General features: G+C 38.9%; 1 protein-coding gene across 2 annotated transcripts in view; it reads left to right on the forward strand.

Moving 5' to 3' along the window:
• The first annotated feature begins 466 nt into the window (after positions 1-466).
• PTAR1 (protein prenyltransferase alpha subunit repeat containing 1) overlaps positions 467-26836 on the forward strand; it is a 35564-nt gene continuing 9194 nt past the window's right edge. For both annotated transcript variants that reach the window (XM_054652401.2, XM_077171217.1), the window contains exons 1-6: positions 467-621; positions 4308-4477; positions 11184-11250; positions 16202-16306; positions 20021-20234; positions 26362-26678. In XM_054652401.2, the coding sequence (XP_054508376.1) occupies positions 536-621; positions 4308-4477; positions 11184-11250; positions 16202-16306; positions 20021-20234; positions 26362-26678 (959 nt within the window). In that variant the 5' untranslated portion in view covers positions 467-535. The remainder of the gene's footprint in view (positions 622-4307; positions 4478-11183; positions 11251-16201; positions 16307-20020; positions 20235-26361; positions 26679-26836) is intronic.

Genomic DNA, 26836 nt, shown 5'->3' on the forward strand with positions numbered 1-26836 from the left:
TAAATTCTTCCACTTAACATATGGGCTATTAAGAAGGCCCTATAAAATGTCCCGTAGGCCATTTCATTATTATTATTTTGTATTTTTAAGGAGAATATATGGAAGGGTCTACCAGGCCTCTGGGGGGGGGGCGGGGGGAAGGCAATCATGAAGCAGATTATGATGACATTGCAAGCTTCCAAATTAGAAACAAATCAACTACGCACGGTTAATGCTTTGTAAATATATTAATTTCTAATGACAAGCAAATACATAAGTTACGGTCCAGAATTAGAATCGCCTCTTCGCATTCCACCTTGCAGATCAGCGCTCCCATGTCTCCTGGGAGTCAAGAGAAGCTATGCACATAGTGCTTATCTTTTAAAGCTACGCGGCCTACACGACTGCCGACATAACAATCGCAGGGAGCGATAATCCCACGTCAGAAGGAGCGGGCGCCGCTCCCGCCCGTCCCCGCCGGCCGCGCCCCGGCACCGCCCCGCGCCCGCCACGGCCGCGCTGCCCCGGAAGCGCTCCCGCCGCCGCCTGCGGGAACATGGCCGAGTCGCCGGAGGAGGTGGCGGTGCTGGTGCAGCGGGTCGTGAAGGACATCCGCAACGCCTTCCAGCGGAACCCACACATGTGAGTGCGGCCGCGGCTGGGCGGCGCGGAGGGAGCGCTGCCCGCGCTCCGGCCCGTGCGCGCTCCGCGGCCGCCGGCGGGGGGGCGCGGGTCCCGGCGGGGCCGGCCGGGGCTGGGGCCGGGCCCGGGCCCGGGCCCGGGCCCAAGGTCACGCCGTGAGCGGCCGCGGGGACCAGCCGGGTCTCCTCCGAGCGGGAGGGCCGGCTCCGGGCAGCTGCGGTGGCACCCATGCCTCCGTGGGGCAGGGCGCCGTGTCCCTGTCCTCGGTACTCTCCTGCTGCCGCGGCTTTTCCTGGCTCGTTCCGGGAGCCTGAACCTGGAGACCGGTCCGGCCGCGGCCGCAGCCCGGCGGCCACAAGCGCCCCTCTGGTAAAACGCACCGCGTCATGGGAACCAGCGAGGGCTCCGCGGTCTGGAAGCGATAGATGTATTTTCAAAGGAAAGTCGCTAGTGACCTCTCTCTGAACTCGGTGTTTGGCAGTGTTAAACTCATCGCGCAGTCGGGCTGGGGCTGAGCCTGCCCGCGGGTGGGCCAGCCCTGCCGAGCCCCGCAGGAGGCAGCGGGCTCTCTGTCTGCCGGGAACAGAGCTCTGGCGCTGGTGGGAAGAAAGCTTAGGATAGAAGCCTCCTGAATTGCACCTTTGCACAAACAGAGCAGTGTGGTGAATCCCACCTTCAAATCCATATCTGTTGGTAGAAGTGCTAGTCATTTCATTGTGTGTTGTTTTGGGGAAGACAGAATGACTATGAAAATGCAAACCACAGTAATTGGTTGTGAGAATCAGATTTATCCAGAAATCTGGGGGCCTGATGGTCTGTTTTATTTTTCAGTGTTGTTGACCAGCCTTGAGACCCTGTTTTAAGTGCCTCCCATACTTCTCTTTCCCAGAATGTATTTCCCCAGCCTTTAAGACACAAACCAGGGAAAAATCTTTCAACCCATATGCAAGCTCCATGTTGGTTATGGCAAATAAGGTAGCACATAATGAATAACAACTTCCTAATTTAAGTGAGGTGTATTTGTGTCAGCTGGAAAGTGCAGTCTCTGAGGTAGTGGCCTGTTAATCTGTTCCAGAAAGTGATAAACTAAACGATTGAATAGGAAAATTTTATGTCACCTAATTTATCCCTTTGCTTAACAAGAGAAGATTACAGTGAATACCCTCATGTTTCTCTAAATGTAGTAAGCAATTTGGGTGGGCGGCCAGGTTTTAAAATGCAGCATATGGATGCTGTTTAAAAAAAGGCTGCATTTTGCCTTGAAGCTTCATTTTCAGGATGTGAAGCAGAATGTGCTGTAAAGGGCCAGTATTTATGAATGAATGTTCTGATTTTTTCATAGTTCCCACTCCTCTGCCAGAATGCTTTATTGGTAGCAAACTTAGAGATGATGTTTTTTAAGAATTTGCTGCTATTGCAATTTCTTTTCAGAGATGCAATCTCAGAGATGAAAGTAGGCTGCAAGAGTTGTGTGTGCTGAGATTGATGTACTGTGACATGCTGCTAGTGAAAAAGCACAAGCTGCTGCTACTTTATCTCTCAAAGTAGACAAAGTGACAGTCATGTCTGCTAGGTTTCTGAAGTGGTTGAAACTACTTGAAATGGGACTCTTCAGGCCTGTGTAGGCTGTGGGCCCTTGCTATGCTGCCTCTGTGCCTCAGGAGCACCAGGATGTAGCTGTGCTGGCTGGGTCTTTCCATGCATTTCATCTTGTCATCTGCTGCTGGCCAGCTGCAGTTCCTGGCAGGTGGTATCCTGAATTCAACGTGTTACAGATCCAGGTTTGAATTATTTTACATGGGAACTGCATAGCTTCACTGAAAATAAGGAATCTGCTACATGCATGATGTTGCTGTTGACTTCCCATGCTTTTGTCCCATACTCGCCTCTTTTCCATCATTTATTGACCCTTGTCAATGGCTGCTTGTACACCTACCCACTTGTCAGCTTTGTGCAAACTGTGTCTGTCTGTCATTTTGGCATGTTCAAAGCAGTGTTGTGAAACTTAGCTCACCCAAGTCAGACTTTTTGCATTTGGTAATAAGTAAAGGTGTGGATGTTTATTTTGTGAGTTTTTCTTCTCTCCTTGCTGTTTACCTTTGGTATACTGTTTGTGAGTTACAGCTGGTGAGTTCTTATGGTAATTCACAGAGTTAATTAGACCAGTAGTGCCTGACTGCATCTTCCTTGATTTTGGAGACTTTAATGTCCCTGTATGCAAGGCCAGGCAACGTTTTACCAAGGACTTTTAGTATTCATAAAAGAAAGACCCAGTGGTACGTACAGACTTCAGGCTATTAAGATACTGTGTTGAAAGAAGCAGACTGGAATGACATTTTAGGTTTAATCTTGCTTCTTGAAGAGCTTAGCTTGTGTTAAATAGAGCAGCACAGATAAGGATCTTGCTTTGATACTCATTTCTTGCTCTTAGTGGGGTAGGAGGATGCTTTTTTCTTCTCTCTCTTCTCAGCTGACTGGGAAAGCAAAAGGGACCTGAGTGTATTTGGAGACAGAGCCATGTGATTTGCCAGTGTTTTACCTTGAGTTCACCTTACCTTTGTTTTTTGTGGCTTGTGATATATGTTGTGATGTACAGAAGATCAAATCGGTTTTCTGAATAGGCAAATACATTCTTAAACAAGTGCACTGTGTCACTTTTGATTACCTCAGTAATAGTCCAGTGAGGACACAGAACTAAATCAGCACGCTCAGAGTACCCAGTAATAAATTTTATTTACGATAATTGAGTTGAGGTTTAGGAGCTGACACTTGCTGTGTATCTGTAAATCTTGTATTAAGAAGACTTAAGATAGAGAATTTGTTTTCTGACATCACAAGAAATCTTTTTTGTCCTGAGTGAGATCTGAGGATTTCCCTTTTTAGCAACAATTTTTTCTATTGAATGGGGGAATTGTTGGAGAAATGATGCAGAATTGAAATAAAATAATGTTGCCTTATGCCTAAACAAATGTGAATCCTTGATGAGCTCTGTTTATTTCTAAGAAGCTGCCAAAGCTGCTATTCAGCATGCTAGAAAAACCTGACAAAATGTAAAATATGGTATGGCCCATTGAAACTGAACAGATGAGTCTCTTCTGCTTTGTGTGCTGGTACAAATGCTCGTGTTTGTCGCTGTTATTTTAAAGGCTTACATTTCTCCTACAGAGTTGTCATCTAACCCGACTGGCCTCTGTGTCTCAAATCTTCCCCCCGTTGATCATACTGCCTTGCACAGGACAATGAAAAATGGGACATATGGAAGTGAGCATATTCTTCTGTGTGATCCTTAGTGTCAGAGCACTTGGTCACGCTGCTGCTGGGCACACCTGGGTAGCTTTTGGTCAGTCAGGCGCCTGTACTAGTTAGCATGTTCTGTTTGTCTTGCTGAAGCAGCAGTTACAGCTCTGTCACATATTTATTACAAAACCAGGGTGCTTGTCTTGATTCTGCAGAGTTAAACTGCTTGTATGATAGTCTAAAAACAGAAAAAATGGGGCTTTCATCATTTAGGATCTTTGTGACAATCAAATAAAACTATTCAAATTACAGGTTTCAGCAAAGACAAGGAAAAAAGATGATGGAATGTTTGGTTGGCAAGCATTGCCAACCATTGCATTTCCATATTGAGAAAAATAATTGTCACCTACTAGAAATAAGCTTAATTATATTTCTCTCTGTTTTTTAAGAGATGAAATTGGATTAATACCCTGCCCTGAAGCCAGATATAACCGGAGCCCTATTGTCCTGGTAGAAAACAAGCTTGGTGTGGAGAGCTGGTGTGTGAAGTTTCTTTTGCCGTATGTCCACAATAAACTTCTCCTCTACAGACAGAGAAAACAGTGGCTGAACAAGGATGGTAAGTTCTGAGTTGGAGAAGAGTATATTACGTGATCTTTAGTGCACATTTTTATTTATCGTAAAATAATTTAGTTTAGAAAAGAGCTTTAAGATCTGAGTCCACCCATAAACCTGACACTGCCAAGTTGAGCACTGAGCCATGTTCCTAAGTGCTGTGTTTACATGTCTTCCAAAATACCTCTAGGGATGGTGACTATGCCATTTCCTGGATGGCCTGTTTCAATTCTGGCAACGCTTTCAGTGAGGAAATTTTTCCTCATATCCAACCTAAACCTCTCCTGGTGTAGCCCGAGACCATTTCTCTTGTCCTGTTGTTTGTTACCTGTGAAGAGAGAATGACACTCACCTGGCTACAGTCTCCTTTATATGTAGTTTTGGAGAACAGTAAGGTTCTCCCAACCCCCCTTTTCTCCAGGCTAAACACCTCCAGCTCCCTCAGCTCCTCTTTTTAAGACTTGTGCCCCAGTTGCCCTTCTCTGGGCTCACTGCAGCACCTTGATGTCTCAGTGAGTACATGGAGATGGTCACTGATGTGATCCTGCTGGCCACACTATTGTGATCCAAGCCAGGATGCCCTTGGCCTTCTTGACCACCTGGGGACATTGCTGGCTCATGTTCAGCTGGTTCTGGCCAGCACCCCTGGGTTCTTTTCCACCAAGCATCTTTCCCGCAAGCCTGGGTGTTGCATGGCAGTGCTGTGACCCAGGGGCAGGACCAGTCAGAACCTCATACAAGTGGCCTTGGCTCATCGATCCAGCTTGTCCAGATCCCCCTGCTGAGCCTTGCTGCCCTCCAGAAGATCACTCCCACCCACAGTGGCATAATCCCCAAACTGACTGAGGGTGCACTCAATGCTTTTGTCTGGGTCATTTACCCTTCCTAATGCCAGTTTAACCTGTTGTGGAAAAAATGGTGGTTACTGAGGGGAGCAGGCTTTGAATTGTGCATCTTAACTTAAACAAGTTTATTTTCATTTGAAAAAAAAATTTCTTTCTCTCTTGCCCAAACTGGAAAGGTTAGAGGCAGACAACTTCTGTGAATTATTTGAGGAAGTGATGTTAGTTGATGCAGAAGGAATTTTCTTCCTGAGTCAAAAGGAAAATGTGGTGACATATATATCTACTGTAAGAAATGAGTGTTTCAGATGCAGAGGTACCAGAAATTATTAGTCCCTACAGCTTGGTAATTGTAAAGTTTTATTTCCTTTCTCATCTCTTTGTTTTGGTTTGGTTTTTAGCTTAACTTGCATGAAAAATTCTTTTGTATATGTTCTTTAAAAAAATTCAAAATAAAGAATTATGAACAGGTGTGACATAGGAGGTACTTGACTGCTTATAAGGAGTCCTGATCAGAGCAAGAATGAAAAAGAATAACTAGTTTATGAAGCAACTGTTTTGTTTATTGTTGCAGTACTTTCTAAGTAGCAGTTGGAATAAAGAATGTTCTTATGCTGGGCTTCTAGTGTTTTATTTCTGGTGGGTTTTTTTTGTTTTGTTTTGCTTAGAGACCATTTTCTAGTATCTTTTACCTGCTATGGTATTTTTAATATTCCTCAGAAAGCAGGATATCTGTTGTGTTGAAGAGTACCCTGTGACCACTCACAGAGTTGAGATTTTTAGTATCTCATATGCAACTGGGTTTCAGTTTTGGATTGTTACTGTATTTTAATTTTTTTCTGTTTACTTATAACTAACCTGTCTATAAAGCACTGACTGTGTCCATTTTGCTTCAACATGTGTGGGATTGTCTTCCCCTGCTGGAGCATACCAAACAGTCACCCTTCATTCAGTTGTGTTGATTGTAGCTATAGCAAAGCCAATCTCCCTGGCTGCTTTATGAAATAGAGAGTTAAAGAATTATGTTTTAAATAGTGGGATTTTAGCATACATCTGGTGCAGACTCTACCACCTAGTCATAACTAACATGGTGTTCTACTTGGTGTTACTGCTAGGTTAGTTTTTGGAGTAGGTCTGTGTAGATCAGGAGATGATGTGTGGCCAGTAGCATTTCTCCTTCAATATCTACTTTTCTTTAGTGTTTTATTGCTGTATTCTGCTTCACTTTAAGTGTATGAAGCCAGCTGTGCATGATGCTCATTAAAGTGTAGAGTATGGCACAGTCAGGTGGTGTTGGTCAGGTCTGTAAATGTGCACTTGAGCTTCTTTTGCCTTTGGAGGTGATATGGAGAAAGATCAAGGTCTTTAGAGGATCTTGGAGTGGGAGGATTCTTAAGGCAGAGAGTGTTGCCTTCTTTTATCTGCTTGATGGTGGGGTCTAGATTTGCTAAACATGCCTTGATTTCTTATTACAAACATATGGATGTATAATGCAAGCGTTTTGGAAAGAGTAGCATGAAATGGCAGGCAAGGCAGATCATGGCAAGAAGGAACCCATTTTCCTGGCCATGAAGAGTCTTCCAGTGCTAGCTGTAGACCTCGAGTGATGTTAGAGTAACAGTGCACTGGCTTGATCCTCAGAATTAATTACCCTTCCAAAGAGTAGCTCAAAGAAGTTGAAGTGTTTTCATGTATTGCTGGGTATGACTGACCCATTAACTGTTTTATTTTTGTCTAACAGATTGTGTATGTTTGTGTCATTGTGTTTCCCACATTTCTCCTAGAGGGTTGATGACATGTCATTATGTGGACTTTATAAATTTTACGTGGCCCTTTACTTTTTAATTTATACATAATTTATTTTCTTGAATGTTTTTTCTCATCACAGACATCTTTAAAATTACAGACTCTTCCTGGGGGTGTGTATTGCTAACATAAGTAACTTCCATATCTTCTTGGTCTTTGTGGTTTGTGGTTGGACCTATTAAGACCAGGATGGTTTTGATCACTGCCACCAACCGACTGCTAATTTATTCAGTTCTCATAGAAACAGGTGATTGTGACATTCCAGATTTGAAATTTGTAATGCAGATGATTACAAAATTCAATAAACTGAACTTTAATACAGGGAATATAATTAATGTTGACTGACACATAACTAAATACAAACTTTAGCATTTAAAGAGTTGAACCTACTAGCACAGGCAATCTTAGCAACACCAGTGGTTCTCATTGCAGTGCTTTTGGAGCTCTGAGGTAGGAGTTTGTGATGTATATTGTTATTATGCTACAGATCTTCAGCAGGGAAACTTCATTTTGGTCTCAAGTGTTATTGTAAGGTCTAAACATTGAAATTTCCACACAGAGAAAAACTTCTTGTTCAAGACAAACTAGAAGCATTGACATTTATGTCACATTTTTGGGTGTCTGAAGACAGCTAGTAGCCATTACCTGTGTGCTGGTGCCCTGCTCCAGTCACACCTGTGCAGGTGCTTTGTGGTGATGCTGTCACACCTGCTGATGCCACAGGGATGGTGTTTGCAGGCCTCTGCTTCCCTCAAAGCTGAAGGAAACAAGCTTCATGCACAACCCTTCCTCTCAAAATGCAGCTCAGAAAACTCTGTCAGTGAATACTGCAGTAGCATGCATTTTAAACTAGTGCCTGCTTGGCTTTATTTCAAAAGTGAAACTCTATTCTGTTTTGTCTCTTCATTTACATGTGTCAGAAGAGGTATCTACAGCATTTTCATGACTGCTGAGGTTTTCTGTAACCACTGTAAAACACAGTCAGGTCCTTCATGTTAAAACCCTATTTGTAAAGGAGTTTAGTATGTTTTAACATAATTGAGTTTCACATTTGATAAAAGGTTTGAGCAGAAACTGAACTGCAGTGGTGGAGAGAATTAAGGCGGAAGTCTTTCCCAGGTGGACTTAGAGACTCATCTCTGAGATGTTATAAGTATGTATATTCTGTCAAGAGATGTTATGATATTCTCTTAAGTATTCTCAAGAATTTTGTGCCAGATTGCTTTTGTAGATGAAGGTGCATGCCTGGAATTTGTCAGGGTAGTTGCTGTCTTTTGCATCTAGTAAAGAAATAGATTTGTTTATTACTTCTTCAGAACTCAATTGTATATTCTATTGAAGCTTGTTATAAGTGGTGATTGCAGATATAGTCTCTACTCACCTCTTCCGTTTTGAGTCACTGTAAACCATTTAAAATAGAACAGAGGAGAACAACAGGGTGCTGATTCAAGTGTCTGGTATTTTTTGTGACAGGATCGTGGAAGAAGGAGGTGTTTTATAGTCATTCATTGGTAGGTTAGTGACACAGATGTTTAGTTATAGTTTCTTTTGGATTCTTGGAATCCAGAGTCATGACTGCTCCCCCTGCTATTATTTGAGTTTAGAAATCCCAATTTTACAATATGTTTTTATCTTTTCTCCAATATTTTTTAAATTTATGCATGCATACTATATATGTTTTGTCAAGATGGTTTTCTGTTACAAACTACTCACAGAATATCTAAAAATCTGGATACAGCCATATTTAAAGGTGTGCTAGAACCACATTGTTTTATTTGTCCTTTTGCAGTTAGGGAGACCTTAATATGCAAAAGGACGTGTTCAGTGTGAGCACCTATAATGCAATAGATTGCCTGAAATGTATCTAGTAGAAAGTAATTTTAAATTGTAAATAAAAGATTCTGGGTTTTGTTACTGACACAGGGGAATAGTTGGCAAGTACTATCATTGTGTACCAGATCTGTCATAGGACTTCCTAATAAAAAGGGGCTCAGAGGTTAATAAATTGAGCCATTTTTCTATTGAAAAATGGCATAGAGATTACTAAATTGTGTCATTTCACATCTCTGGCTCAGAATCCACACTTCATAAATCTTCATTGGTTACATCAAAGAATACCGATATGAAAGAACTGGATTCTACTTGGAGATTTTGCTTTTATCTGCATCTTTCCTTTGATAATATTCAAGATGAAGTGAACCTCTGTGATGGAAAAATGGACAAAATACAAACAAGTTCTGTTTAAGTTGAACTTGATTGGGTGCTGTTACAGACCTTTGAGATTACCAGAACGGTCATATTAACTGGAAATCATGTATGAGCAAGCTGTGTTGTTCTAAGGAGACTTTGAAAGGCTTTTCTGAGAAGTATTCAAAAAACTGAAATAGGCTATAATAAACTATTGCTTGATGTGCCTATAACACATGCAGTGCTAGTACCTAATAATTGCTAAAACCATTGTTGCAGGTAAAATGGAAAATGTACATAAAACAATCATAGCTCACAATTTTAACTTTACCTCCTTATAAAAATTATGTTTTTGTAAATGTTCAAAACTGATTTCTGAATGTAAAATTGAAACAGTAGCCACAAAACACTTAGCAGATGTTTAATTTTATGTATGTTTGATTTTGTGTATGTGAGTAATCCTGGTTATTTGAATTGGGATAGTCAGCTGCATAAAATTAAATGGGTGTTGAAATACTTTCCTGGTTCAGGAATTGGGTAAACCAAGGAATAATATTTGTACATTCAGGCAGCAAATTAGAAAGAAGCTTTGCATGTATGAAAAATATTTATTCCTTGGCAGCAAAGAGAGATTTAACTTGTGAAAATAGAAATTTAAGTTCTTTCCTTGAGACACTTTTCAAAACATTACAGCTTAGTGTAAAGTCACAGTACACCAAAGAATTCCCCACCATGCCCCCTCCATTACCCCTTGCATTATATGGTGGCTTAGCATGTTCCTCATAATGAAGAACATAATGGAAAACACTAAATTTCTTTGTTGGACATAAATCATCAATCAGACGCACAGTAATATATGAAGGTATTTCACTTTTAGACCTACTTAGGTATTGACTCTTGTTTCAAAGATACCTGAAGCCAAGTCCCTTTGCATTTTGAATTAATTTGTGTATTGTTACTATGGAATTTCTAAACAGTTCATTCATTTTGCAGTCATATTGACTGCACTAACCAGAGATCTGTTTCCATGAGATACCATCCTTTTCTTTTTCCTTCAATGAATGAAGTACCTCTTATTTGCTGGAAATCACCTGAAGTATGATCTAATTAGTATGTTAAATTCAGGATGATTAGGAGAGATGTAGCCAAATTTAATTTACAGTAAAAGGTTGTATAGTCACATTCAGTTTTTATGACATAGTTAAAAATAAGTGTAATACATAAATCTGCGGTATACAGTGCTTAAATGCAGGGATGCAAGCAAATGTTTTCATTTTTGCTTTGGGTTTTTTATTGAATTAGTCTTAAAACTTCAGTCTGAGGCACTTAACAATGTATTTAAAGTGTTTTCTGTACAGTTTAATAGGGAGTTCTTTTGTAATCCTCATTCATAGCTGTGGTGTTTCATTTTTTAGCTACAGGTTTTTTATAGTGTATGTATTTTTGTATGTATTCTGGCAGCCATCTGCAGCTCAGACTTGTTCTAAAATAGTAGGGTATATTTTTATTTTCTGTAGTATTTAAAAATCTTTGGATTTTCTTTGAAGAATTCTCTGCTTCTTGTATATAGTGTGTGTAGTTAAAATCACTGAATACTCAAGGATTTTATATTATGATTTTTCCTTGCTCAGGGCATACTCAGTTCATTATTTTAAATAATGAAAAGGGAGGATATGGCAGATCTTGCTCCCTCTTAAATTAACTATTAATTAATTAATGCGCTCTCATTTCTGGAATAAGAGCAATATTTTACAGAGGTACAGCAGCCCATAGCAGGAAGACTTTGAGGAATGAGAGGGAGTAAGGGACTGCAGAGGGATCAGTGCTGTGTGCAAATCATTGCTAATCTTAATGTCTCTTGTTCCATCGTTTTAGAGCTGATAGATATCACGTGTACCCTGCTACTGCTGAACCCCGACTTCACCACTGCTTGGAATGTGAGGTATGTTGCATTCAGAAAATGCCATCAAAAGGCCCAGGCCTTACATGAGTCAGCTGAAAGCTTTGTTTCAAGTGGTTGTTAGTGACGCAGCAAGAACTTGTCAACTATGAAGTGCTTGAAGGAATGTTAAAAATCTCTTCTTTCCTATATGTTGCAGATAGTTTGAGACTGCCCTTCTTTGGTTTGTTTGTTTGGGGGTTTTTGTTTTTATTTTTGTTTGGTTTTTTTGTTTGTTTTGGGTTTTTTTGTTGTTTTTGTTTTTGGGGAGGGTTGGTTTGGTGTGGTTTTTTTTTTTGGTTGTGTTTTTCTTAATTGAAGGCTGATGATTACAGTGCTGCATATGAAGGCATCTTTGCACCACATTTTCAGGGTGTATAAGACCCACTGAACTACCATTCCTCTTTCCTCCTGCAGTTAATGAGGGTAGTGCTCAGTCTGCTGTGTGTATTCACTGTTCTCATTTTTACCTCTCTTTGAGTTCTTTTGAGATTCCATCTCAGTTTGCTGCCACTACCAGTGCAGGCTATCAAGCTCAGTAGATACACTGCAAGAGAGGGGGAGAAGGTGTCTACCCTTTATTTCAAACGCATTTCCCCCCTTCCCTCTACTTTCTTGTACCTGTTGAGTTTAGCCTAGCTTCATCATTGGTCAACCTTCAGAACTTGTCCAGGAGTCATAATGGAGGAGGAGGAGGAATTTACCTCCTTGCTCTTCAGGAGGTGCAGAAACAACAATTCCTTACACTTTTGTAATCTTACAGCTGTTTTGTAAATTTCAGAGTTGGAGGAGTATTCTCTTTCTGCTGCCAAGGTAAGACTGGAGGCAGTCTATAAAAGCTATAGTTTCAGGAGGGCTGGAGGGCTGGCAAATTTGTGATGGTCTCTAGGAGTGCATTAATGGAAAACAGGACTTCTGTAGTTACAGTGCACTTCTGATGCTGTGTCTGTTTGTCAGCCCTACTTATGACAAATTCAGCTTTTTCTTTTTTCTTCTTTCACTGCTGATACAGTTCTGAAGGATTCTGCTGTGTTCTTTCTGTCTCTCAGGTCTAAAAAAGGGGGATGAATGTGATAGCAAAGGGTTTAGTGTCATGAAAATGTCTAACTTGAGTAGCTGTGAAGTTAAAATTGAATTAGGAACTTGTATAAGTACTAGAGCTGCTACAGTAATCTCATTTTATGGTACTTATAATTGATTTTTGGTTTATGTTTTGTGGAATTTTTTTTATTGCACATGCATTCATCCTTATCAGTCAGGCTTTTTTGTGCCTGACAACTGAAAGTGTTCGCTTTTATGTGCATGAGGAAAGTAGTTGAAAGTTGTAAGTGGAATTAAAAATGCTAAGGAATACGGATGAGGATTGTTTTCTCTTTTCTGATGATTATCATTTACAAAAACATACAAATTACTACAGAAGTGGGCCTTACTCCCCGAATTGTTGACTAGTGATCTACCAGTCAGTCTGTCTTTGAAGCTCTGTTTAGCATCCAGAGAGATCTTGTTACACAAGCCAGTCAGTATCTGTGGAGGTTACCAGCGAGCCCATTCTAGCAGGGGAACTGCTTTGCTGAATCTGACCCTTCATTGTTCTAGGCTTCTGCTGGGAGTTTGCTCTTCTGACGGGGAGGCACTTTTGTTATGTTGACATATATTTCAGCTTCTCTGAAATTACAGTTCAAGCTAGATCAATCAGATGTGTGGTGTAAAAAGTCACAGAGTAGAGGACTGATTGTGTTCTGTGCAGATGCTGGTAATAAATCCTTATCCTGAGGTACTCCAAGCTGAGAACTAATTGTATGAGACTTGCACTCTGCTTGCAGAACATGATGGATCTGTTGTGGGATGACTGATCTTGTTGCTCAGACAGTCTTTGTCTTGCCAGGTTCATCTTGCATTCTACATACATTCTACATACATTCATCTTGCATTCTACATTCGCTGTTTTATTTTGAGGGGAAAAAAAGCATTATAGACTCCTAAGTAGCCTTAAAATTAAAAAGTATTCTAGTTGTTTGCTGAATAGCAGCCCTGCACACATTCTTGTAATTTATTGACTTATTCGCTGTAGGCTGGGATAATCTCTTTTTCATACATTGAATTCTACTGAAAGCTTCAGAGGTAGTGGTTGACTCAGTAGCACTGAACTTGAAGATACAGGAAGAGAGAGAAAAGGAAATCCTTTCCTAGGAAAGGACACAGGACTTGGCAGAGCCATGTCAGAAGACTTGAATGGTGTTGTGGAAGACAAGTGGGCATTTCAGCTCAGCTGACAATCTTAGAAAGTTGTATCTGATTAATGAAGCACAAGAGAACACAGAACTTTAGACATATTATCTAGGCCGACTAGGACTAGGTGCTCTGCCTTTACTTTGTAGCTATTCTGAACAGTTGAAATATGCCTACCACATACATCTGTTGTTTATTTATTTATTTAAATTAGAAGTGACTGGAAAGTGACAGAAGACCAGGGACTATAACCTAAACCCTGAGACCCTGAGCAAGAGGTAATTATGTGGCAGAGAAGGACTTGCTAAAGAATAGATGTGTCACTTCCTAGGAACTGAGAGAGAAACCCCTGTTTTACTGAATGGCATAAGAGATATCTCCAGTTGTTAATCCTAAATTCAGTTAGCTTGTGTTTTTAGAAGTTGAAAAGTCTTGTAAGTTAAAATGACCAAAATTTGTATGGAAGTGATTGTAAAGGAATTTTTATAAATGCCTTTGTTCTTCCTGTTATACTTCCTGGCATGTACAATTGATGAAAAGACATTAGGTAACAAGATGCTCTGAAAAGTCACATTTTGCTTTCAGATATAAATGACTTCGAAAGTGTTAGCGTAAGGCAAGTAAAAATTACTCCAGATTATCTTTTATGGGAGCTATAATCCTTAAGACTGAAACATTATCTATGATCCACACAGCAATAAAGTAAGCTAGAAATTATATATCCCAAGTTGGATGTTAGCTGAAAGAGCTCAGAAGAGGTTTATGTGGGAGTGTATGGTACTTCAGTCATACTAATGCTTGCAGTCCTCTGTGAATGGGAGAACCTCTCATTTAAAAATCATTACATCTAAAAGCAGCTTTTCTACTACAGCAGTGAAGGTGGATCTTGTCTGTACTGTTCCTCAACTTTGCAAAAGAGGAAGTTTAAGAGTGTATAAGTGTGAAGCTGCTTAGTTAAGAGTCTATGTTTTGATACAGAAAGAACACTTACTTCACTGAAAGTTCAGATTTTGGGAGGTAGGGGGCTTGGTAATCTAAATCTTTGTTAAAAATGTACATACATTTGTTTTAAGTATCAGACTGATTTAAAAGCTGTATTTTCATTGTGTCTGTGTGGTAAGTAATTTTTACCAAAATGTCACCTTTGCATTGCAGTAACGAAGCAGTTGTTCCACCTGCTCCAATGCAGACCCTGAATATTTATTTTGTCTGCTTTCCAAATTTGAGAGCATTAGAACAGAATAGTCTGATCAGTTTGCCACTTCTGGTCAGTATATCTGAACTGCCTGTTAAAAACCATCTGAAAGCGTCGAATCTGAAGCATGCTGGAACTTGGTTGAGATAAAAACAGGTGCTCCAGTAGCTATCAGAAGCAAAACTTGCTTAAGGATTTATACATTCCCTACTCTGCTTCAATTTTAAATAATATTTGCTCGCTGTTAGTGTTGCAACCATTAGCTTCTGACCGTGGTTCTAAGTTCAATTACAGCAACACAAAGCCAAAGTACCAGATGGAGTCAGTTTCCTACTAAAAATTACCAACTCAGACAGAAAATATGTACTGACAGAAGGGAAATATGTCAATTTGTTTGTGAGACTTGGGCCATAACTTTAGGACAACATTATGTTTTCTGCATCAGACTGCAGAGGAGTTTTGGCTTCTTATTTGATAGCAGATCTTTCCAGAAAATATTTCCTCCCCTCCCACTGGGGTTTTTTGTTCAGAGAGTTGATCATATGCTCCTCACTTACTTGTGCCATGCCTATCATTACCATGAACCAGAAATTATTAGAAAAACCAAAACCCAAACCAATGCCAAAATTTCTTCTGCTTCTTGCACTCTCAGTTTTTAGTTGTGACTTCTGCAGGTTCTGGGAAATGTGTGTTTTCTTTCTGCAGATTCTAACTTCGGAATTTACTGTAACTTTACTTCAAAGCTGCTACCTACTAGATTGGAGAATAGGGTATGAAGACTAATGCCCTTGGAGTAACCAGTGATGGGGTGATATCTACAAACATGCTCAGGACAGGCAATAAGAGTTACAGAGCTAGAAAGAAGAGGGTGAGGGGTAGGGAATTCTGTGCAAAGAAGGTGAGAAGGCCAAGTACAGATTTTCATTTTGCTCTGTCTATAGGAGGTATTCTTGTAAGGGTTGTGTTGGATGAACATTAAGTTTTGTCAGGGCAAATTTTCAATTTTTTTAAACCAAAGATTGTTTTACATTTAAGTAAACTGAGCAGTTGCAGCCTTTTTGTTAAGTTTGTAAAACATTCTACACACAGAGAATATTTTCCTTTTTCTTATAAATTTAGGCAAGAGCAACCTTGACACTGTATCTTGAACAGTATTTCAAAACTAAAGGTGTGGAGGAGTGCTATATGTAAGAGTATTTCCAGATGTACACATGATCTAAGGGCTTAATTTGAAGAAGGGATGTTTGTTCATGTATGTAACCCTATAATTTCAGTAATTTCTGGGTAGGTTTGAGAACTAACAGATTGTATGACTTCAGATTAAAATAAAGTTCTTTGTGCACATATGTATAGTACATATGTATATATAGTAGAATGGATTAAAGCACTAGAGAGTTTTTAAACTCTTGTAGTTTGACAGTGAAGTTCTGTTATGATACAAAAGAAATGCCATGCAGTTTGTTATTGGGATTTGTGTTCTGTTTTCAGGTTACTACTTTTATTCACACAGATTTATTTTATCTTTTGTAGGAAAGAATTAATACTGTCTGGCACTTTAAATCCACTTAAAGATTTGCATCTTGGAAAACTGGCGTTAACCAAGTTTCCAAAAAGTCCAGAAACATGGATTCATAGGTTGGTTTCCTTTGCCTTCTATTGACTTCTGAAACAATTTCCCTAGGGTTTTTTATTTCCTGTTTTTGGGTTAAGGAGAATCATAGATGCAGGAAGATCTAGATATCAGATTCTTTGAACCAGTGATTGCAGAATACTGTGCTTTGGCTTTTAAAGCTACCTGTCTATTTTCTACACTTAGAATTGAAATCATGTGTACTTTTTCTGCTGCACGCTTTTGAAGTAAACTTTGGAGGGGGGGTATATTTCCTTAGACATTTATCATGTCTTGCAGGACCTGAAATCCTCAATGTGAAAATTCGGATTCCATCAATTTTAACTTTTTGAGTACTGTAGGTTTCTCCTTTCCCTCAGATTTACTACTGTATTGTTTGTCTACATTTCAGAAAGTGAAGATTATGTTAAAGCCAACCTTTGTAAATAAACCTGGGTTCTTTTCCATTTCAATACTGGTCTTACTGGTTTGGTGAATTTATTTTTATAATTTCTAACTTAAATGAAATCATTCAGTCACATCTACTGGATATTAAAATAACAAATCACATGTTTGGAAAGCTTAACTCCAGAGTTACTCAGGTTCACAAAGCTAACCATCTCAGTCATGACTGACCATAAAATGCCTGTAGCAGAGCCAAGTGAAGCATAGATCCATTGCTCCAAATAAAAAGCTATGTCAACCTTCTATAGACAGCCCTAAAGAGATTTAAATGTATCACATTAGGAAGCAGTTTGCAATGTTTGTGTTTAACATGTCCAGCAGTAGGGCAGCTGTAAAGTTGATACTGCAGTAGAGAATTCATACTCTATAAAAAACATAAAACTTACTGACTATATGAGAATTTTTGGAAGTGGAAGTTGTTGGTAAACTCTTGTTTGTCAGTGCGTGCATGAACTTAAAAGTCTCAAGGTAAACCTAGTAAGCAATGCCTGGAATATTCCAAGGTGTTTCATTGATACAGCAACAACAATGAATTTCTGCAGCATCGAATTTTAATTTTGACGTTCAGCTTCTTTTCATCATCCTCATGCTACTGACTTGTGCTGCTTGATGGTTTTGAAGCAAAAGTATGTAGTTATAATATACTTGCAGTTTGTCGTAGTTTACCTTTTCTACATGGTAACTAACACCAGAAAAATTGGATTTTTTTTGCATGTTAATACTTCTGAACCTGATCCCATCCATATCATTATGATGATCAATATGTTTTTTATCAAATAAGTCAGAATGTTAGGTTCTTTATATTTATTTACATTTTAGAAATAATAAAAAATTCTGACTATAATTTCCATGCAAATCTAAATTAGGAGTATTTTGATAGTGTCATAATTTGTTTTTCTTCCTCTTACTTGCCTACATCAGAAAAGTGTATTTAAGGATGATTGCACAAATGTTTGGCTTGGATTTGGATATGCTAACCCTGATTGATACATGTTAGGAAATAAGATTTGCAAAAATACTTCTCTGCATCAGGATAATGATTAATTTTGGGTTTCCTATTCCCCCATGGTATTAAATCTCAGGCAGAAGATGCAAAAACTTATAATGGGGCTGTGAATAAATTCAGTAAAACATAACCAAATTGTTTTTTCTTATGCATGGGAGATACACTCACTGAAGATGTCAAATACCTGTAATTTATTTTGTCAGATGACCTCCTGCTTTATATTTTGGGGTTTCAAATATATCTTGTGCATATACAGTCAGTATATCTATTGATTGTGACTTTGTCACTTAACAATCCTTTGTTTGTTTGGAGTCATTCCAGGAATTGTAAGAGCAATAGTAACATGCAAAAGTGAAAGTGACTCCAAATTAATGGGAGTAAAATTAATGCAGGAAATAGAAGAAGACAAAAAAAAAAAAAAAAGAAAAGCAAATAATACCATGATATTCAACAGATTCCAGAAATATATTTTAACATCTTCTGAGGTTATGATTGCACTGCCTAGAAAGTAGCTCTAATTTAATTTTATGGGTTTTTGATGATGTAGCCACAGAGACGATGAAGTCTGTATTTTTTCACTCTCTCCTGCATGTGTAATTTTTCAGATTTCCTTGGCTTATAAAGCATGCTTGTTCTAAGAAACTGAAATAATTGCAGAGTTGAAAAATTTTGTCTTTATGGTTTTACTCAGATGTTGGTGTTAATGAAATAATATATATCTTTTTTCAAGAGTGACATGCTTATTGAGTTTTTTTTGCCTAGACTACTTTTGAGTTTTCTATTTCTTGCATAGCTGTGGACTGAAACAAAAAAAAAATACAAAAGGTGATGTTTGGATCAAAGATATTTTTAAAAATTAAAAGTTAATTCTTCAAAATTACCACATTTCATAAAATACTGTTATACAACAGAGCATGGTTTGCTTAGCTGTACATCTTTATTTAGAGCAAACGGTGTGTAGAAAGAAAGTGTTCATACACTGCTTGTAACTTTATGCTGAGAAACAGTCAGTTTAAATTTGCTTTCTTATAAATTATCTTTAATATTGTCTTCCAGTACTTTGTTCTTTTTTGATAACTGAGTGAAAAAGATACAATGTAGATAAAACTCACATGTGAACAAGCATATTGTGAATGTGTTCAAATAAAAGAAAAAGCAGATGAGTTAACAATTTTTTTAATACATAGTTAACTTACATATTTTTTATATACCTATATATATGTAGATAAATAAATTTACATATGGCTTGCAAAATAGAATTCTCTCTTTCAAAACAGTTAATTTCTTACTTTTATTTTGTTTATTGATTTCTTTTAACTTGGAGTTAAAAGAAATTTTGACACCTTTGAAAGTAGCAATTCATTGGTTTTGGAACCAATGTGAGCCAGTACCAAACAGGATAACCTCTGTGTTGCACACCAGGGGATGTCAGTCTCTCCAGAGCATTCCACACAGGACCATAGCAATTCCATTGACATGGGCTGCTCTGTGGAAATTTACACATCTATAATCTGTTTTTGTAGAACCCTTTTGTGCTGGGGCTGCAGATGCAGCATTGAGGTTGCTTCTAAAAATACCACTAAAATTTTGTCCAAAGCAAAATAAAAAACCAGAACCATAGGAATCTATGCTTATCTCAGATATATGAAATCAAGTATGTGTAATTATCAGCAGAAACTTTGTTTTGTTTATACCTATAGCCCTTGAAACCACAAGACTTTTGGGCTTTGCTACTGCTGGTGGTGTACAGAAACCAGTTTGAATTGCAGTGTGCAGTACTGCTTAGTATCTTTTACAGAGGTATTAAGCATCTGTATATAAGCATATATATAAGCAGAGTGTATATATGTATATATATAAGCAGAGTTAATTTTTATTAAATCACTTCTTTCTGTCTTGCTTTGGCTACTTCATTTTTAGTGCTGTGCAAGACTTTGAAAGAGGAGCGAGTTAGAAATTTCATGCACACGCTGCTTGCACTCTTTCACAAATTTGCTATTTCCTTCTGGTTTATTTTGTAATGCTGTGTAAGTAGCTGTGATCACTTAGAGTGAGCAAACTGGTGCAGCTGTGTTGGGAGTGTGATGATCGTGTCATAGTTTATAGCATGGCAAGCATTCAGATGGTTGTTTACTGCTCACTCATTACCTAGCTAGAGTATAGTTCAGAGAGTAGAAATATTGGAGAGGTTTGATTTATGCACATGAAAAAACATCTTTTTCTCTTAAAACTGCTCTCTCACCATTAACGCTTTACATCGTTTAACCAGACGATGGGTGCTGCAACAACTAATTCAGGAAAACTCCTTGCCCAGTCATGCAACTAAAGGAAACCTGGGAGCAGCACCTGTGGAGAGGATTCACCGACTGGTGCAGGAGGAAATGAATGTCTGCTCTGAAGCTGCTGGGAGATATCCAAGCAACTACAATGCCTGGTCCCATCGCATCTGGGTTTTACAGCATTTGGCAAAGCTCACTGTCAAGGTATAATACAATAGTGAATAAATTCTTAAATTTTCTCCTCAAAAAAACCCAAATACTGGTTTGCAAAGCAGACTATATAACCTGAATGAAGAGTATCAAGTGAAGTTACCACAGGTAGCTAAGAATGTTTTAAGAAAGGGGACAAAATCTTGCAGTGAGTATGTTTTGCATTTTTCTTGCCAGTGTAAGCAAGTTCTGCTCAGCTGAACTAACACATTTTTCTTGCCTGTATAGAAAGTTCTGTTTCTCTCTTAGTACTTGGTGCTAACATATGTGTGGGAAGAGTATAGGAGGGACGATGTGAGCCGAAGTAAGGAATGGGGAACTCTAAGTAATTCTTCCAGCACTAGTCTTGAAATTCATAGTTGAGGAAAAAGGTAATGCATAACAGATATTAAATTGATAATGTGAAAGCAGTGTTTCAATGCCCTTACTCAGCTTACATGTGGTTTCAGAATTTTGAAGGACCAAGTAAAGACAGCAAGAATTTTGGAGAAGGCATAGTAGTGCTTGTAACTAATTTTTTCAGCTATAGCAGTATTTTTTTGACAGCATTTACACTGGGACCTGATTGAACTATTTCAGGGACACTTAATGCAGTGTTGAATGTTTTCTCAAGACGTGCAGCAAATTAAATTAGTTAATGTGACATGGTCTAGGCAGTTTTGTAATACCATGTTTTCTCAGTGGTTAGGTGAATTCTTTGAGTATTAGGTTGATACAGTGACACATCACTCACTTTTAACAGCAGCTTCTGCATTTTGGCACATAGGGTTATAAGGTAATAACCCTATGTGCCAAATTAATTAATAAGTAATTTGGACATTGTTGAGACAATGTAGCCATTATTTTTATGCCCATTTCAGAGACAGGGTAGAATTTGGACTCATCTGCCTAGCAAGTGTATATGAAAAGGTAGTTTTCAGAAAACTCAGAAGAATTGCAGGATTCAGCGAGATTGGAGGTTAGAAGTTAGGGTTGGAGGTCTATATTTACAGAAAACAGGAACTTTAATATCTTCAAGAGCTTATTAAAAGGTGAAGGGAGTTAGCACTGTTAAAGAAAATCCAAGTCATTTTATGCCTTAAAACAAGTTCTAAACAGCTCTGCGTCCATTATGCTGGTAACAGTAGTCTGAGGATCAGGATTACACCTTGAGTGCTTTTTGCATTTGCTATTCCTTACTGATTTAATTAAAGAAAAATAATTACATTGTAATAGAAATAACTCTCTGCAGAACTGGAATTATTTTGGTGAATTTATTCATTGTCAGTTGTGAGTGCATTTTGTGACAAATCACAAACATGCCTATGAAGGAAGTATTTTAAATTCATTTGACCATTCCAAAGTCTATTCAGTTGGCCTACCATCCCAATTCCCCTACTGATCTACTTTTTTTAGAATGAAGACTATGGAGGTGATACTTTTGTCTAGAGTTGTCCATGTGGTCTCTGTTACCTCTGGCAAAATTTCACTGGTGCTGTTGTCCCTCCACCAATGTATTAAACCTGTTGGGAAGTATCTGTGTTGGCCCTAGGTTTTTTTCAGGACAGCACCAATGCACCTCATCAGGGGGCCTAGTAGAAGGTGTTTGGGATACAGGAAAATTAGGGAAAAGTGTGGAGCATAATAGACGGCAAGAAACTTGTGATAAAATTTGTCTAGGTAACTTTAAGAGGCAGAATTATACAGTGTTTAGTTGCAAGATATGATGCAAGGAAAAAGGCAAATAAGAAGGAGAACAAGGAAAAAGCAGGCATTACAGACTTTCACAAAAATGTGCAGGTTCACAGAATCACAGAATTGTTTGGCTTGGGAGGGATCTCTGTCTCATTCCAACCACCCAGCAGTGTGCAAGGATGCCACTCATTAGATCAGGTTGCTCAGGACCCCATCCAGCCCAGTACTGAATACTTCCTTGGAGGGGGCAGTGGAGCAGTCTCAAGATAGAGCTCTGAGGGGCTCATCACCAGTCTCCACCTGGACACAGAGCTGTTGACCCCTCCTCTCCGGCTGCATCCATCCAGCCAGTTCCTTACCCACTGAATGGACCTTCCATCAAATCCATCTGTCTCAAATTTGGAGATAAGGATGTCATGTGGAACCCATATTGAATGCCTTCCACATCTAGATTGATGACATCTGTTAGTCTTCTCTTGTTGACCATTGCTTTCACTCTGTCATAGAAGGCCACCAGATGGGTCAGGCACAATTGCTGGCTGCCTTGTGTCGCCTCCGTGTCTCGTAGGTGCCTTACCATGTCTTCTGGAAGGATCTGCTCCATGATCTTGCCAACCACACAGGTGGGGTTTACTGGTCTCCAGTTCCCCAGGTCTTCCTTTCTGCCCTTTTTAAAAATGGGAGCAGTGTTTCTCTTTTTCCAGTCACTGGGGACTTCCCCTAACCGCCGTGACTTCAGATACAGTGGACAGTGGGTTGGCAACATGAGCCAGTTATCTGGGAACTCTGTAATGTGGATCTTCAGATGCCATAGACCTGTTCAGCTTCCTCAAGCGGTTCTGAACCTGCTCTTTGCTTATAGTGGGAGGGAGTTTGCTTCCCCACACAAGAGTCTAGAAAATCAAGGACTAGAGAGAATTGGGAGGGAGGCCTGACTGCCAGTGAAGACTGAGACAGCAAACTCAGTACTTCATCCTTTTCCATGTCAGTTGCCACCAATTCTTGTTTATTAAGGAGCATACACTCTCCTTGATCTTTTTTTGTGACCTGTGTACTTACACAGTCCCTTCTTGTTATTTTTTGCACCTCTTACCAAGTCCTGTCCAGCTTTGCCTTGGCTTTTCCATTCTTTAGAGGTTTTTTACTTGCTTTATGTCTCATGTAACACCTTCAGCAGTTTCTTTGTTTGAATATCTGAAAAGTATGATAAATTTCAACAAGATGCAAGACTAGAATCATGCTGAAAAACTGACAGATAAAACAGTCGTCACTGATTCTATGGCCATTGAGGTCTTGCAAGGTTGCCTGAAATTAAGGAGTACCTGTATTATTTAGGGCTGTATTTCTGCTGTAATACAAACTTTGCCTGTAGTTTGAAGTGTGCAAGGAAGCAGAGGCTCAGAAACATAATTTGTATGTTGTAATTTCATTTAAATATGACTTCTCAAAATAAGTTTATCATTAACAAAGCTGTTGATCTGCTTTGGAGGATTTCAAGAGGTAGGCCGTGTAATAGGATTTTGGTTATTCTTTTCCCTTTGGTTTGATAATCTTAATGCTACTGCAGACTGAATCTCAGCTCAAGCTCCGGGAAAAAGATTTAAAATTCTAGAGGAAAAATTTGGGCCCAGTGGGAAAATTTACTCAAAAGATATAGATGTTCCTTCTTTCTTACACTAGATAGTCAAAAACATTATCTTCTTTCAATATAGAAATTTCAGTTTGTTCTAGCTGCAGAATTTGAATGGCATTAGCAAGTTTACATAGTGTTTAAGAGTGTTCATTAATATAAATCAAGGATTTGTCAAGAATGGATAGTTTGAAGCTAATCTAATAATTCTGGTATTGGTGTACTTGCCATGGAAAGCCTGATTTCCAGCTTTCTCACATGACTGTACAGTCAGTTATTGGGGTTAAATCATGGGCTCCAGATACCTACTAAAAGGTGGGTGTATAATTAGGGAACTGGGATAGAGAGGAGTATAGTCTTAAAATTCATACACATCATTTTGCTTCAGTGAAACCATGCAGATAGAAAAATAGGGTGTAGTTCAGCAAAGGTTGACTGACTTTTTTGTTTTCTTTAGATTGAAATACTCAATTTCATAATATGGAGATTGACTAATTAGACCCTACAGTAAAACAAGCAAGCAAACAAGTAGTGGGGTAATTGTCATGAGGCACCACTTCTCTTGTGTGATGCCCAGAAGACAACATGTTCATGAGACAGAAAGTGGTTTTTCTTGTAGCCAGTAACGCCTTAGCTTTTTCTTAGATGACAGGGTCTTCAAAAGTGCTAGTTTATGTGAATGCTATATTATTTATTTGTTTATCCTTAAAAGGATATTTCCCCAGTTCCTTTGCATTTCCCCAGTGTCCCAGACCAGGGAGGAAGTTCAGGTCTGCAGTTTACAGTTGGAAAAGCGCTCTAAAACAAAGAAGCACATGGTCAGGAGGAGGGTGTAAGAGGAGTGCAGACCCAGAGGTTGAGACGAAGGTCACTGAGCACACGTCATGTTCTGGGAGAGGCTGCCAGTTCCATGGTAGTCAGCTCACCACCAGAGGTAGAAAAGAGGTTGTCAAGAGTGGGGAGGGAGGAATTTTCATATAGTTTCATCTTCACAGAACAGTGGCAAAGGGCTTGTACTGATAGAGATGGAAATGAAGAAAGCTGGCTTTCTAAGAAAGAACCTCTTGGAATTCAGGCATTAGCTGGCTTTTTCTTTTACTTCCAGTTGTTAGAAGCATTTTCAACTGGTACTCTGAGGTTCCTAGGTAGGAGGCTGTTTTTTGTAGATGTGAAGATATTTCCATGGCAATCTTCTGTGCTGCTTTTTTAAAAGAGGTGTTCTGGTTCAGGTAAGGAGTAATGCTGGAAATAATTTTGTTCCCTTTGTACAGGGAATTAAAATGCATAATTAAGATGTTCCCCTGTAAATTTGTAGCTTATAAATATTTCAGATAAATAATTGGATTCTTCCAAGGTCTCAGTTGAGCATAAATGTGTATAGTATCAATTACAGCTGAATAAAGGCTGATCTGATTTTTCTGAGCCTTATGTTGTTCTTGATAGACTTACAAATTTTGAAGTTCAAAAGTTTAAAATACTAAGCTCAATTCTATGAAGAAAGGAAGGAAAAGTTGATCTTATGGTTTAAAGTGCAGATCTGGACATGGAGTTTTAGCCCCCTTAAGAATGTTGTGTGTGAGCTGTTACTTAATACTGCACTTCAGTTTGCTGATCTCTAAAAGGAAGGTAATGGTGGTATCTTTTGGCAAGATTTAGAAAAACATGATGATTATCTAGACAGAAGACGCTGTTTACATTGTATTTGCTCCAATTTCTTTTAGAACAAATGCCCCCCAAACAAGCTATATACCTAGTGTTGTGTGTTTCCATGATTTTCTTTATGGGAGGCTGTGGCTTTTGTGCTGCAATATCTAAAAGAAGGACTTCTACCTATGAAAGTTGTTTTGCATCAGCTGGTCTTGTTAAGTGATGTAGGTAGCTTAGGAGAAGAGGTTAAAAGAAAGAGTATACCGTAAGACTATTAAGATTACTTCCAAAAGTCTTTAGAAGTAAATGAAGAGGGTAGTTTTAAACTCTTTGGATAGTTAAAGCTCTGGAGGAGAAGCAGTGTGAGCAGAGAGGTTAAGGCCTGTGAAAAGAACCAAACTAGTGGCTCTAACAGAGAAAGCAAAGCATAGTGAAAGCTTTGTCTGGGACCCAAACTTGCATTTCTCTCCAGAAATGAATTTTGAATTTTAAAAGCACTCAGAATTAAGAGACAATTCACAGGAGCCAGAAGTGTTAAAAACAGAGCTACAGTTGGCAATTTAAGTATTTACCAAAGTTGTTATGAACGCCTTTCTAGGAGTTCTTCAGTAGTAAAATCAAGGAACCTGATTATGGACACATACTTTTATATTTCACCAGCTCTAGGACTTTAAACATAATGTTATGGTTGATTTTCTCTCATGGAAAATCAAGGTGCAAATCAAGTTTGGGTTTTTTCTTTTTAAGCAACTCACCTACCTTCTGACACCCACAATCCACTGGTTAAAAAGTAAAATTCTTAAAGCTAATAGCAGTGTAGTTTGTGCCTCCTCTAAATAGTATTTATTGCTAACCATTTTGAGATTCTTAAACCACTGCTTATTTCGTATCAGAAATGGTTTGGGTTTTTTTTCCACTCAGCTTGTGGGTAGGTTTCTTAAAAACCTTTTCACAGTTTGGAAGAAGTATTAATTTGTTTTCTGCAGGAATGCCAAGATGCTTTTCAGCACATAGTACAAAAGGCTCAGTGATAGTTCTTTTTCCTGTGTATTCTTAAACCATTACCACAATGGCTGAAATCCCCGAAGAAGAGATTACCTTAATGCAGAAGCAGTAGTGGTAAGTTCCTCCACTATACTGGTTGATAACTGTGCCTGCATTTTGTTTCAGGTTCTCCTTGATGAACTTTCATCCACTAAATATTGGGTATCCATGCATGTCTCGGACCATAGTGGATTTCATTACCGCCAGTTCTTGCTCAATTCCTTGATACGCAGAACGGTGACTGACAAAAACATACTGGTTCAAAAGCAAGTGGTTAATGAACAAAACCCTAGCCTTCAGAAGGAGGAAGAGAGTGCAGGGACAGAAGCTGCCTGTGCAGAGGAGCAAAGTGTGGATCTCCCTGGCTGTTTAGACGAAGAGATGGAACTCTGCAGTGAACTGATTGATAATTACCCAGGGCATGAAACCTTGTGGTGTCATAGGTAAGAGGACTTGATCAAAAGAGTTTCCTTCTGATTTGTGGATGATTCTTCACATGGTACTTCCAAACAAATTGTTTTGGTTTTAGGAAGTACCACTCAATAAAAGATTTTTTAAAATACTATGTATTAAACATTTGGAAAATGTTCAAGAGCATAAT

The sequence above is a fragment of the Agelaius phoeniceus genome, chromosome Z, assembly GCF_051311805.1.
Source record: "Agelaius phoeniceus isolate bAgePho1 chromosome Z, bAgePho1.hap1, whole genome shotgun sequence".
Classification (NCBI taxonomy): Eukaryota; Metazoa; Chordata; class Aves; order Passeriformes; family Icteridae; genus Agelaius; species Agelaius phoeniceus.